The following is a 14339-nucleotide window of genomic DNA, read 5'->3' on the forward strand; positions in this document are numbered from 1 at the left end:
TTGTAAATTTTGGTCAATGACATGAGACAAAGTATATGTGAACTGCTGTATGAAAAGTGAATTTACTCTGTAAATCTTCACCCAAATCCTAATAAGAAAAAAAAAAAAACGAAAGTCTTCTGGGAATCCTACTGCCAGAAGCCACAACAACCTGATCACCATGTGCTAGGGCCAGCACTATCCAAACCAAAAAGAAGTTTCTTGTAGTGAAGCAATGGGCCTGTACAGTCAGACTCCACAGACAGCTCACCTCTACTTCCCCCAGGTGAAAAGAGACACTGTGTACTGGTTAGTAACACTTAGCAGCATACAGCTATATTGAAATACACACTGTGTACTTATTAACACTCTCACTATTTGCAAACACCATTGATTATCCCAGCAGCTCCAAGGATCAAAACATTTCTCATCAGTCTCTCTCTCACTCCATAAGGCCAGAAGACAAAATCCTCTCCCTACTTAGTCATCTTTTGCGAACTCCATTTACTCGGTAGCAACAGTCACTGACAAAGACTATACACAGGCTGTGTTATACAAACAGGAGACACCCTCTTTTCTTCCTAGCCATCTTAGTTTAGCATCAGCAGCAGCCCAACAGTGACACCTGCTGGAGAAACAGAAGCAAGGGCTGGCTCCTCACCTGGGAACTATCAGCCCTTAGAAAGCAGCAAAAGAAATAGCCAACAGCCAACTATTTGTAGAATAGTTATTTGATCAGCACTATTTGTATTAAGGATTATATCAGAACACAGCCACTTGATATACGAGAAAGTCATGGCTCTTCTTTAAGGGGGTGTACATTTAGAATATTTAAAAATATACCATATTTTTGAGTCAGCTGCCAGCCAATGTTTTATTATTTATGATCATTTATGAAGACCTCAAAAGATATACCCCAAACCAAAGACACTGGTTTCCTAGTGAGAAGAATGGAATTAGGTAGGGGTCCAAGATGGACTTCTGCTTTCTCTGAATTAATATACTGTTCTACGATGAGAACAATGGGCTATGTGTATATTTTGAAAGAAAGAAAAATATATACATATATATATACCTGTTTACAGCAGGATGACAAGGGACTTCGTTTTCTACAATGTATATTTTTAAATGCTTAAACTTTTTTTTTTTTAAACCACAAATACGTAACACCTTCTGTCACCAGATAAAATAAACACTTAAAAATATTGGGTGAATCTTTACTAGTTTCTGGGTTTTTAATGGCCTGCTTTATGAAGAAATGATTATAATTCTAAGTGTACAATATGGTAGCCACTAACCAAATGGCCTATTTAAACTGAAATGAGCCTAATTTTTTTAAATTAAAATTTTACTTCCTGAGATCACTTTAGCCACATTTCAAAGGTTCAATAAGCACATGTGGCTAGTGGCTACCACACCGTGCCACACAGACACAGAGCACTGCCACTGCAGAAGCTTTCCTGGACAGTAGTGCCACAGAGAAATATACTGATGTATTAACAGATGGCATTATATGACATCTAGGTGGGAGTTGTTGTTGTTGTTATGTGCCGTCAAGTCAGCCCTGACTCATAGCGACCCCTCCTTGGGTTTCCGAGGCAGTATCACTACGGAAGTAGGATTGCCCAACCTTCCTTCCGAGGAGTGGCTGGTGGGTTTGAACCGCCAGCCTTCTGGTGAGCAGGCAAGTGTCTTAGCCACGATGCTACCAGAGAGAGTAGATAGTGGTTATAGATGAAAGAGGGCTGCCCACGTGTGGATAATTTTTGAAGATAGATTATAGGTATATGGAAGTTTATTCATTATACTTTTCCTTTTTACATACCTTTCAAGATTTCCATAATAAAAAGTTAAAATAAATAAAAACAGTCCACTGAAAAATGGGGTTACCATATTAAGGACTATACCATGGAGGGCAGTTTGAAAAGATCTTTGAGTCATGCAGACCAGAATTCAAATCCCCACACAGTGACTTACTATATGACCTTTAATAAGAAACTCAACTTCTCTGAGCCTCACTTTCCTCAACTGTAAGATAGGAAATTAATATTCGGCTTGCACACAGTTGTTATGGAAATTAGAAATAATTAATGCAAAGTAAGAACAGCACATGTAACTAACACATAATAGGTCCTCAGTAATTGGTATCTTTAATTAGATCATAATTAATCAAACAGCAGAGTTTATTTTAAGCCACTTGGGTATTTCTCAGAACAACATATGAGAGGAGGTATTTATTGGTAAAGCAGAAGGACAAAAGCTGACCAGAAGCCCAAAGGTATTATGGAAATAATTGCTGACAGTCCTTTCAAGGCTACCATCAATAAACTTTTTAAGTGATAATATAAATCTTCACATCGGACCAATAAGCAACATCATGATAAGCAGAGAAAAGAGCTGTCAAGGATTTCATTTTACTTGGATCCATAATTACTGCCCATGGAAGAAGCAGTCCAGAAATCAAACGATGTATTACATTGGGCTAATCTGCTGCAAAAGATCTCTTAACAGTGTTAAAATGCAAAGGTATCACTTTGAAAACAAACTAAGATGCACCTAACCTAAGCCATGGTATTTTCAATCACCTCATATGTACGTGAAACCTGGAAAAAGGAAGTCCGCAAAAGAATAGATACCTTTGAATTATGGTGTTGGTGAAGAATATTGAATATACCATGGACTGCTAGAAGAACAAACAAATCTGTCTTGGAAGAAGTACAGCCAGAATGCTCCTTAGAAGCGAGGATGGTGAGACTTCGTCCCACGTACTTTGGGCATATCATCAGGAGGGACCAGTCCCTGGAGAAGGACACCATGCTTGATAAAGAAGAGGGTCAGTGAAAAAGAGGAAGACCCTCAACAAGATGGAATGACACAGTGACTGCAACAATGGGGTCAAATGTATCAACGACTGTGAGGATGGGGCAGGATGAGGCAGTGTTTTGTTCTGTTGTACACAGTGATGTTATGGTAAGAATCAAGTGGGCAGTACCTAACAACAACTGCATGCCCCAGCACTGTGCTTGCTACCTTCTCACTTCTCTTGACAAGGCGGACAATCAGAGTCCCAGGCTCCTAACATAGGTCACTGTGCAAGCAAAATATTCCAAAGCCAAGAACTGGTCCCAATCATATGGGAATAGTAACAACCTTTACTAGTTCGTCTATCTTTTGTATCCAATCAAATCTCCCTCATTCCCCACCCCAAGCCCTTAGTAATCACTTACTATCTTGCATATTCATGTCCTTTCTTCCCTCAGTATATGCAATTCTCTTAAAAGAAAAAGGTCTTTCCTTCTTCAAATTCTAGTCATCCTTCAAGATGTCATTTTGTAAAGCCTTCCTTGATACTTCCCTTTCTCTGAAATCAGACCATATTTAATCTTACTACCTGTAAGGAATCCTGGTGACAAAATGGTTAAGTGCTTAGCTGCTAAGTGAGACACTGGTGGTTCAAACCCACCCAGCCACTCCATGGGAGAAAGACCTGCTGCTCCGATAAAGACTACAGCCTAGATATGGGGCAGTTCTACTCTGTCATATGAAGTCACCATGAGCCAAAAATCAACTTTAGGGCACCCAACAACACCACATATGATTCTATCAATTTTTTATATAGTCTTACCAGCACAGTAACACTGTATACTCCCAGTGGGCAAAGTCCATGTATTATATATATTTACACACTTCTTTTGTATTCTGCACAGTGCCTAGCACAATGCTGGCGAAAGTGTAACTATTCAAAAACCACTTATTGACTGAGTGACTATCTACAGCATCCTCCCAAAATAAAAAGTACATTATGTGCACAATCTATATTCCCATCCTTGTTAGAAGCTTATGTCAGAGAAATTTCAGTTGCTTCAATAGAGGATGTAAGCAGAGCAATATGCTGTTTGGATCCAACAGGCATATTCTGGGAGTCAGTGATTACGCTAGATTTGACCTTTAGAGAATTACAGAAAGAAGTCCCTAATAAATCAAGAGAGACGTGCGCACAGCCATACACAGAACATGTGGTGGGCGACCAACTACACCCACTCTGTTTCTTCCATGAAAGAGCAGGCTGGGATGCCAATTTGAGCATGAAGAGGCCTTCCCTCCATGAATTACTCTTCTTCTCTACCCCAAGGTGGATGTCCATCTGGGAAGTCCATTCAAGGAATCTTAATTGAACAACTAATTTACTATCTAAACACATTTATCTCTAAGCAAATATGACTTTCCTTGATACATACACACACACACACACACACACACACACACACACACACGGTTTCCCTCTTTTTGTCAAGCTGCAATGTTCTAAAAGATAAGATTCAAGAGGTAAACACAGTTGTCTAAAGCAACACAATCGAAGAAAGCCAACATACTAATCTGTCCCAAGCAGGGTTCTCTTTTATTATTTATTCGGAGGCACTTTGAATAATTTGTCCTGTATATACAATCCTTCAAGGTCAAAGAGTAGGGCAGAGGAAGTCAATGGTTCCATCTCGTCATACCTCTCTAACCTAACCCACACTCTCCTTTCAAAGCTAAAGGTCACATGAGCTTAGTCCACAAGAGAGCTAGCAGAGCCTATGCTATCTTTGTTATCAGAGCAAATTTTTCCAAGAAGAGACGAAGCTAGGGATCTCAAAACCGGATGTGTGGGTCCCAGACACTCCAGATATAGCCACAACATCTCTGGGACTGAAGGAAGAGATATGAGAAAAGAAATGCAGGAGACAACGAGAAAGCACTTGCTTACCTCCTGAGTGAATCCTCCTCAGAGCTTTCCTCAGGAATATCCTGATGTAAGGCCTCCTGTGATACAGTTCCAGATCGGCTGGACTGAGTATAAATTCTTTCCCAGTGGCCTGTCTCCTGGTTAAAGGCCACCCCCACAGTCCTCTCTTCCTGCGGGCTAGCAGAGCTGCTCAACTCCAGCCTGCTGGAGCCAGGCGTTCGGCTCTCAGTCCGCTCGAGAGGTGGCAACTGGCTGCCACTTGATGGCATGCCCTCAAAGGTATTGGGGACCTGCCAGGAGGAGCTAGCCTCACCAGAGGAGTAGTTAGGTGTGGTTCTTTCCCAGCGCAAGGTATCATTGTTGAAGGTTAGGAGATTGTGGCAGGCGCGACAGCGATTCAGGTGGCCACGGGATAGATTGGAGTTGTTCTCACTGCTGTGCGGGGTAGGCTGGTGGGAGGGGCCTGGTCTCTCAGATTCAATGTTATTGTTGAGCATTTCTTGGGCCTGTTGGGTCTGGGGAGCTTCCCCACTCAGGCTCTGGTCCAGCTCCTGAAGCCGGTCATATTCCAAGAAGAAGCGTCTCAGATCACACTGAAGTTCATGGCGAATGCTGCCTGAATTGTTTTGGCTAGAGCCATTCCCTCCATCTGACTCAGCTGCCAACCCTGAAGTTGGAAAACCCCTCCCTTCTGTGGCTGAAGTGTACACAGATGCTTGAGAGCCACCTTCCTGTTGTCTCAGCACAGACAGCAAACTCACTGAAGAGGCACTGGTTCTAGGCGGGGGCATGGATTCCGCCTCAGAGCGGGAGTTCAGACTGAGCACTGTTCGGGTCCACTCAGATCCTGTCAGCCCGGGAGCTATATCTCGGTGATACCTAGAAGGGTGGCTAGACAGAGGGCCTCCCAAAGAGCGACGGGTGGGACCCAGACTGAGGTTGCGGAGCGTGTTGCCAGCAGTGCTGCTCTGGACTGTACTGAAGGCAGAGGGCCGATTCAGGAGGCCCTGGTCCTGTTGCGTTGACGAGGCCTGCTCCGGGGGATGGAAGGGCTCGGTCTGTACAAAAGAAAAGGAAGGGGTAGTAGCTCTGGCAGAAGCAGAGGGGACACTGTCCTGGTGTGGCAAGAGGGAAGGAACTCGAGTGCCAGAGCAGCGGTTGCAAAGGCACAGGATCCCAAGGTGCTGGCAGCACTCAGCTGTGGGGTAACTGACCCGCTGTCGGAGCCTGATGTAAGCGGAAGTCCTGGGGCGCTCCGTGGTGGACTGAGGGGGAGGCGGTGGGGGTGAGGGGGTGGCGGAATCTTGCACCGTGCTTTGCTCTCCCACCTGGATGCCAGAGGAGCGGGAGGACAGCATGTGCAGGAAATTATGGAGGAGAGGTGTCCGACGAACTGGCTGTGATTGCAGGAGGGCACGCTGGCGGTAGTGGGATAATTCCGTCCCATCTATGGGGATCTCTGGTTCATCATCACCCTGCAACATGAACCAAGGTAGGGCAGGGAGACAGAACAAGGCAGTTAGGCAGAATCTCTAAGTAAATCAAGGAAACTAACTACTGATAATCATCCAAGGAAAATAATCTTCATAGACAGACAAGAGCTTTTTATCCCTGAAACACTGAGAACTACTAACTGGCTTACAATTCAGAATCATCATATGCTATTAAAGTATTCACTTTCATTTAGCAACACATCTGAATAAGTACAGCTGGCAAACCAATTCTCTTGCAAAAGGCATCTCCACAACACGGCGGCAGTGAAAGGAATCAAAATGTCAACTATAGCTGGAGACACATGAATGATAAGCCTTCTAACAATGCCTGGTTACTTCTAAAGAAGCACTCACTCAGAGGTTTCAGAATTGACTCCTATATCAAGATTATGACCGTAATTTTGAATACACAATCTGAAGCTAGTTTCGGATCTTGACTGGAAAGTAGTACAAGGGCACTGAGAATTAAAGCCCAATACACCCCAACCTCCATGACCCTGAGACCAGAAAAATTAGATGCTGCTTGGCTACCAATGCCAACCGCCCTGAAAGGGATCACAACAGGAGATCTGGGAGAGAGTGGGAGAAAAATGTGAAACAATACTCAAAATCACAAAAAAAGAGAAAAAAATCCAGGCTTCCTGGTCTGATAAAGAGTGGTGGAACCCCCGAGACTATGGCCCTTAGACACTCTTCAAGCCTGGAACCAAACTCACCCCTGTGGCTCTCAACTTTTAGCCAAACAACTGATAGGCCTATAAGGTGAACAGTTACACCAGGTACATACATATTCCTTAGAACAACCAATCATTCATGATCCAAGGGCAGCATTTGTCCAGGGATAAAGCTCAGAAGGCAGGAAGGGATAGAAAGAGGATGAATGGAAACCGTAAACACAGGGAGGAAGTGGGAAGAATGCTAATATACTACGGGAATTGCAACCAATGTCACGAATCAAAAGGTGTACAGAAAACCAATTTGCTCTGTACACTTACACCCAAATCACAATAAAAATTTTAATACAGCAAAGCCAAGTCCAATATAATCAGAAATAGAGCACTAATTTAGAAAATACTCATAGTTTAGATGGAGTTGAAAATGACAACTAACTTACCTGCTGATTAGAAGGGTTAACAATTGCTGTGAGTAAGTAGTCGATTCCAACTCATAGCAACCCCCATTGGGTTTCTGAGGCAGTAAATCTTTATGGAAGTAGATTGCCCAGTCATGCTTCCGCGGAGTGACTCGTGGGTTTGAACCACCAACCTTCTGGTTAGCAGTCAGATGCCTTAGGCACTGTGCTACCAGAGCTCCATATAATCAGAAATACAGCACCAATTTAGAAAACACTCATAGTTTAGACGGAGTTGAAGATGCTGACTAACTTACCTGCTGATTAGATGGGTTAACAATTGCTGTGAGTAAGTAGTGTCCAAGGGGATCAAATCTCACCAGACTGAAAAAACAGAAGATGAAAGAGACAAACAAATACACATAGGGAGATTATGTTAACTGAGAACAGAAAATTTATGTTCTAATTTTACTGATAGTTGTGAGATTACCTAGGTATCTATTTTATGCTAAAGACTTTGAAAACTCTCCAACAGGTAAAATAACAAGGCTCAATACTCTTGTTACTATCTTACATTTGTTAGAGTAAGGGAGTATGTATCACCAAAATAATTTCCTTTATTTAAATACACAGGCTCTTCCATTCTCAGGAAATAGCTACATTAAGCATGCCATTTGTCACATCTAAGAGCCCATTGTAACAATAAAGTGACAGAACACGCCCATGTTTTGCCACTGATTTAGCTCTCTCCTCACATAGCAGCTACACTGTTAAGAAGCCTGAGTGCTAACAAACAGTCCTAGCATCAAATATCCAACTGCAATACCAAGAGGACCAAAAGAATGCAATTCATCAATTTTAATTCAGGCAGTATGTGTTTTCTGGTAGCATAGTGGCTAAGACACTTGCCTGCTAACCAGATGGCTGGTGGTTCAAACCCACCAGCCACTCCTCGGAAGGAAGGTTGGGCAATCCTACTTCCGTAGTGATACTGCCTCGGAAACCCAAGGAGGGGTCGCTATGAGTCGGGGCCGACTCGACGGCACATAACAACAACAACAACAACAACATGTGTTTTGATCTTAAAGGCTACATAAATATCAACTAGTAGATTCCATACATGCTTACATCACTATTTTCTAGTTGATAAACAGAAACAACCAGGATGAGCAATTTATATTGTTAGCAAGCTACTAAACTACTAAAAGACTACCTAAGTATCTTTCAGGTTTCCCAAAGAGAGGGTTCTATCCTGAATCCAAATAGCTTTAAACCTAAAATGGATTCTAATGACCCAAGTCTACAGAGAACCAGAAGATGAGGCCAGTAAGAGACATCAGAAATGAATGAAGTGAATTGCTTCCCAGCTGATTGGCCAGCAACCTTACAAATAGGAGGAGTCACAGGGATAATAATCTGCCCTAAGCAGAGATAGTAACAGGTGTACATGTTCTCTGCCATGTTAGTCCTGAGCCAGACATTGTTGGTAGTACAGCGTACTCACCGGACCCGTTCCATCTCACTTGCTGTCTTCACTACAGCAAAGGGCTCCCGTCGACTCCAATCCCAGAAGTGGATCTCATTGGCAGTGGCAATGAGGAGGAGCTGAGCCGTAGGGTGGAAAGCCAGGGAGGCAATGGCATTGTTGCTGTCTGTGAACCAGCTTTCACTGCCACCCTATGAAATGAACCAATCCCAAATATACTTAGGTTACAAGAGGCCAGCAGACAGGGAAGATAATTTCAAGAAAGGTCAATTTAAAGTAAAATGACCACTTGGAAGGGATGTAAAAGATCTGTAATCTGGCAGTGCTGCCCATCTATCATACAACTGTTTCTGCCAGCTCAGTTCTCATCTACAAGCCACAATGAACATACCCACAGTTCTCTTTTCTGAGGCCTGCAGTAATGCAAGCTTGGTGTACAACAACCCACTAGCCAGCCGCCAGGAACTAAGCCCTTTCCTGGTGGACCAGGAGCATCTTGCTTTGACAAATATAATCAGAATTCAGTAAAATCCTTGCATTAAGACAACAGAAACCTATCCTGAATATATCTGAGACTCTCCTATACTATATTACAAAGGGAAAATAGAAAAATAGTTTAACAGGGTGCTCATATTAGACTGGAGAATTATGGGCTGAACTCCCTATCAGTTAAGTAGGACAATGGCTACCAGAAACTCAGATATAGCCCTAAAACTTGGTTAGTCTCTCCTCCAGGATTAAGAACTCAATGATAAACAAGTCTCTGCATTTAAAATACCAAAGGAAAGGGCAGCCAAAGGAAACACTTACGTGTAAATCCCAAATCCTAACCTCCCCATCTAGGCAGCCAGAAGCAATAAGGCCTGAGATGGTGGGATGAAAAGTAACACACCATGGAGTGCGGCGGTGTCCAATCAGAGAGTGAACACACTTGCCGGTCTTCACCTCCGTAATATAGATATTATGGTTCACATGGGTGGAAGCCAAGAGAGTCCTAGGGAATTAAAGAGTAGGAAGTGAATTGAGAAGCATGTGGGAGGGTAATAAACATTATCAGCTTTGGACAACATAAAAAACTGATACTATTATTCCTCATTCCAACATGAAAGAAACTATAAGCCTTGGGCAGTAGGCAGCATATCTATAAACAACAGAAACATTCTGATTGTTAAAAGCATTTGGCTTCTCCACACTGTCCTCAAATGACTTATAGCACCTTCAGAGAATATTTTTTCCAGCTGGGAAAACTATCACACCATTGGTGGCCTACAGTACACAGGCAAAGAAATTCTCAAACTTCTGATCCTTAATGTTAGTTTCCTTTGCTTATTCTCATTATTTTTATGGTTAGCACTGGTTATTCCCTTTCCTGTACACTGGCACAGCTCTGTTCACGCAGTGCTTCCAAGAGCCATTAGGGCTCTGACTAGAAAGACAGAACTAGGTCAAATATTCAGAAAGTAGTGCCATCACAAGTCTTAAGGTTAAGTTATAGGTAATACTAGATACCTGTCTGGGCTGAAGGCCAGTAAGAAGGTAGATCGTGGACTATCTGGAAGTTCTACTCTCTGGGAGACAAAAAAAAAAAAAAAAAGGTAAAATACATTATTTATAAGTCATGGCTCAACCTATTTCAAAGAACATGAACTATTCTAGATTAGAATTCACAGTGTAGGCTTAAAAACTAGAGACAATGATCAAGGTACAAATTTAAAGAGATGAATCTAAATTACCTTCAGGAAAAATATCTAGCTCTAAAAGGAGAAAGTTATTTCTAGCCCATAAATTCTTCTGAATTTATAAACAGCTCCCTCGGTTAGACACATAAATTCTCCCCCTAAGATAAATTACACTCCAACCCTCTGTCATTAACCCATTCTAAGGCCCCATTCTATCATCACTCCTACAAATACTATGTCAAAAATATTCACTTGGCTTACCTTGCCCTCCCATTTCATCCACCGAGTTTTATCTTCCACCAACTCCTGCAGAAGCCGCTGAGCTCCCAAAGCCCGAGTGCCCCGTTCTCGCCCCCACAGTATCCGAACGGCATTCTTCTCTGGGACTACCTTCATGGCGCTTGGTGGCCACTGTCACACCAGGCACGTGAAATGAAGGAGCAAGCAAGAGCTCCACAGACTCTAAAGCAGCTAAAATGAGGCCATTCAGGTCCTTATACGTTGTCTTCATGGAACTCTAAGGAATGGAGAATAGTGTCAAAGAATCTCTATTCTGCAACCAGAGAAGCTCCAACTACAAATACAATTCTAGCTCAAAGAGGTAAGTTTTCCTTTTATACTTGACACTTTCTCAGAAAAGATCCTTCTCCCAGATTTTTCATACAAAGATATTTCATCCTCAAATTCCTCTCATATTCTCTATAGTTCAGCCTCACATCTAAAGAACAGAATGTTCTCTAAAGCAGATATTCTATTATCCCTTTACCAGGCAGGAGGAACGTTTGCTAGTTAAGAAGAAGATAAAAAGGGCTAAAAGAGAAAAAAAAAAAAAACAACACCTGCCCTCTTCTTCCATGTTGTACTGCATCCCTAGTTGCCGGCACGCGTCTGTATCACTAAAAGACTGGTAACCAATTTGAATAGGGTATTACTTAAGGTTCGGTTCTTAAGTAGCAACTATCCCCTTCCTAAAATCAAGTGCACAATAACTACTTTTGGATATCTTTCTCACTTTCCCTTCCTATTCATTAAAGGTCCAGGGTAGAAGACAGAAGGAGAGAAAAGAAAACATTTACAGTTCCTTTTTCTCATTTAACACAAGCCTTAAGGGCATAAAACTGTACCAAAAATAAACATTCCACTAAAATGTCAATGTGGTGGTTAAGTTTGTGTGTCAACTTGGCTAGGCCTGGTTGAGTGGCTGGGCAGCTGGATGTAGTATTATTCCCCATGATGAGACTGGTAATCAACTCCATGGTGAATCTACTGTGAGCAGCTGAGTAGCTGCCTTTGGGATGTGGTCTGCTTCCTGTATATAAGCAGAAGCCTTGGGGAATGGTCTCTAGCTTAAGGCACACTTGAACCCTGGATGTAGCCGTGTTGTTGTTCAGCAGCCTGCCATGCTCTGCCGACCTTGGGACTTTCAGTGGACTTGAATTAATGGCCTGCCATGTGGTTTGGTAACATCAAGATTGCCGTATTATTTGTTGACCTTGGGCTTGTTAGCCTCAGCAGCCAGTAGCTGTCTGAGCGAAGAGATGCCTCTAGCTTCAGTGGGCCAGGAACAAGAGGCAGAGCTAAAGTCCAAGGTCAAGGGGCTTTCACCCAGTCCCTAGAGCCTGGCACTTTGAACTTGGACTTAAAGCCTCCACGTTGTAAGAATAAACTCCTGTTTATTCAAGCCATTCCATTTGTGGTATACTCTTGTCAGAGCTGCACTAGGTAACCAGAACAGTCAACCAGCAAAGAAGCATGTACCCTAACAAATAAATTATACATTATGGTTCCTCCATACAAAGGAATATACACCCCAACAATATGGTGTTTCAAAAGAATATCTACATATGTACAATGTTATTCATTGTAACTTTGTTTCTTCAACTCTATTAAGAAAAATTTTAAATATACAGAAGTTTTAAAAAACAGTACAATAAACATGCATTATCACCTAGCTTTAAGAACTATTAATATTTTGCCAAATTTGCTTTATCTATACCTATGGATACAAATATGGCTATATATGCACTTTTGTTCATTTGTTTTTGTTTTTTAATGTTTATTGTGGTTTGGGTGAAAATTTACACAGCAATTTCATTTTTTATACAGCGGTTCATATATATTTGGTCTCATGACATTGACTGCAATTCCCCACAATATAGCAGCTTCTCTTCCTCCCTGTGGTTACCTCTTCCCTGTGTACTTCCCTCCCATGCACTCCTGCCTCCTGCCCTGAGCTGTCTCCCTTCTCTCCCATGATCGATCTCCCCAAGAAGCATATCAACCTGATATAAATGTTTAGCCCATATGCCAGTCTTTCATTTGGCTGGAAGCCACAGGAGTGAGTTCAGTCCCAGACGTGAAGGGCAGTTAGGGGCCCTAGTCTCAGGGGTTTCACAGGCTCTATCAGACCAGTAAACTTTTTTTTTTTTTTAATAATTTTGAGTTTTGTTCTGGATTGTTCTCCCACTCTATCCAGGACCTCCTACACAGATCCTCCTCCAAGTGGCTGACAGTGGTAAACGGGCACCACCTAGTTCTTTGGGTCTCATGGTCATAGAGGCTGAAGATCACATGGTCTACCAGTCCCTTGGACTAAGTGTTTCCATGTGTCTTTAGTTTTCTTCATTCTTCTTCGTTCTGGACGAGGATAGACCCATCGTTGCATCTAGATGGCCGTGTATATGCATTGTTACAACTTTTTTTTTCCCCTGAACCATTTCAGCACACACCAAGGCACTTTATCTCTCCATACTTCATTATGCTTCTCCTAGGAATTAAGGACATTCTCCTTCACAACCACAATACCATCATCATATTTAGTATCATCCAATACTTGGTCTTCTTTCAAATTTTCCCAACTGTCCAAAAAAATGTCTTTTATAGATAGCTTTTTTTGGATCAAAACTCCAATTAAAACTCAAGCAATAAATCTGGACATGTTGTTTCTTTAATCTCTTTTATTCTACAATGGCTTCAGAATTTTGTTTAGTACACTGGTGTTTTAAAAAATCTGAACAGTTGATTTGTAGTAAATTTCACATCCCAGACATTCCTCTTAGTGCCATTTACCTTGCCTGCTCTATCCCTGTAGTTCCTGTAAACACCAGGTTAGGTCTAAAATCTTTTTTTTAGAATTCATTTTTTTTTTTTTAATTGTGTTTTGGGTGAAGATTTACAGAGTAAAATCTTGATTAGATTTAGGTTTAATGTTTTTGGCAAGAATGCTTCAGAGGTGATGCTATAGACCTCATGATGCAGCACATCAGGTGATGAGTAGTGTCTCACTGTCTTATCATTAGTGATACCTGGCTAAGCATGATCACTTGCTTGAGGTTTTAACACCACAACTCTCCTTTATAAAGGTACACGTCCCCCTTACAATCAGTAATCTCTGACACCATAAGACTACCTTGTTCCTTTAATTTTATGGTTTAGCATGTGTTCTGGTTACCTAGTGCCACTCTTTTCCCAGGATGTCCATAAATATACTGAAAAAGCAGGCTACACCCCTAGGGAAACGCCCTTTCAACAGATTGGCTGCTCAAAACATAGACATCTGATCCCATCATTGGAACAACCCACATCACAACTGCTTAAACCATACAGAATTGTGGTCCAGCCAAGGTGACACACAGCTCCAACTATCACAGCATGTGTTATGGATTGCATTGTGTCCTTCCAAAATGTGTTGTAAATCCTAAGCCCCACAGGTAATGGCTAAATGCTCAGATGCTAACTGAAAGGTTGGTGGTTTGAATCCACCAGTCACTCCATGGAAGAAAGAAGAGACAGTCTGCTTATAAACATTTACAACCTTAGGAACCCTATGGGACAGGTCTACTCTGTCCTACAGGGTCACTACAAGTTGAAATCAAGTTGTGAGACTGGAGGCTAGGTCACC

At 42.1% G+C, this 14339-nt stretch overlaps 1 protein-coding gene across 1 annotated transcript in view; it reads right to left on the reverse strand.

The window, feature by feature from the left end:
• AMBRA1 (autophagy and beclin 1 regulator 1) overlaps positions 1-10834 on the reverse strand; it is a 183767-nt gene extending 172933 nt beyond the window's left edge. Inside the window, exons 1-7 of the mRNA XM_007946546.1 lie at positions 10700-10834; positions 10269-10327; positions 9570-9753; positions 8778-8950; positions 7591-7657; positions 6037-6183; positions 4730-5766 (exon numbers count right to left, since the gene is read on the reverse strand). Of these exons, the coding sequence (XP_007944737.1) occupies positions 4730-5766; positions 6037-6183; positions 7591-7657; positions 8778-8950; positions 9570-9753; positions 10269-10327; positions 10700-10834 (1802 nt within the window). The remainder of the gene's footprint in view (positions 1-4729; positions 5767-6036; positions 6184-7590; positions 7658-8777; positions 8951-9569; positions 9754-10268; positions 10328-10699) is intronic.
• Positions 10835-14339: the final 3505 nt, after the last annotated feature.

This window comes from Orycteropus afer, unplaced genomic scaffold (assembly GCF_000298275.1).
Source record: "Orycteropus afer afer isolate SDZICR_OR568_19922 unplaced genomic scaffold, OryAfe1.0 scaffold00165, whole genome shotgun sequence".
Classification (NCBI taxonomy): domain Eukaryota; kingdom Metazoa; phylum Chordata; class Mammalia; order Tubulidentata; family Orycteropodidae; genus Orycteropus; species Orycteropus afer.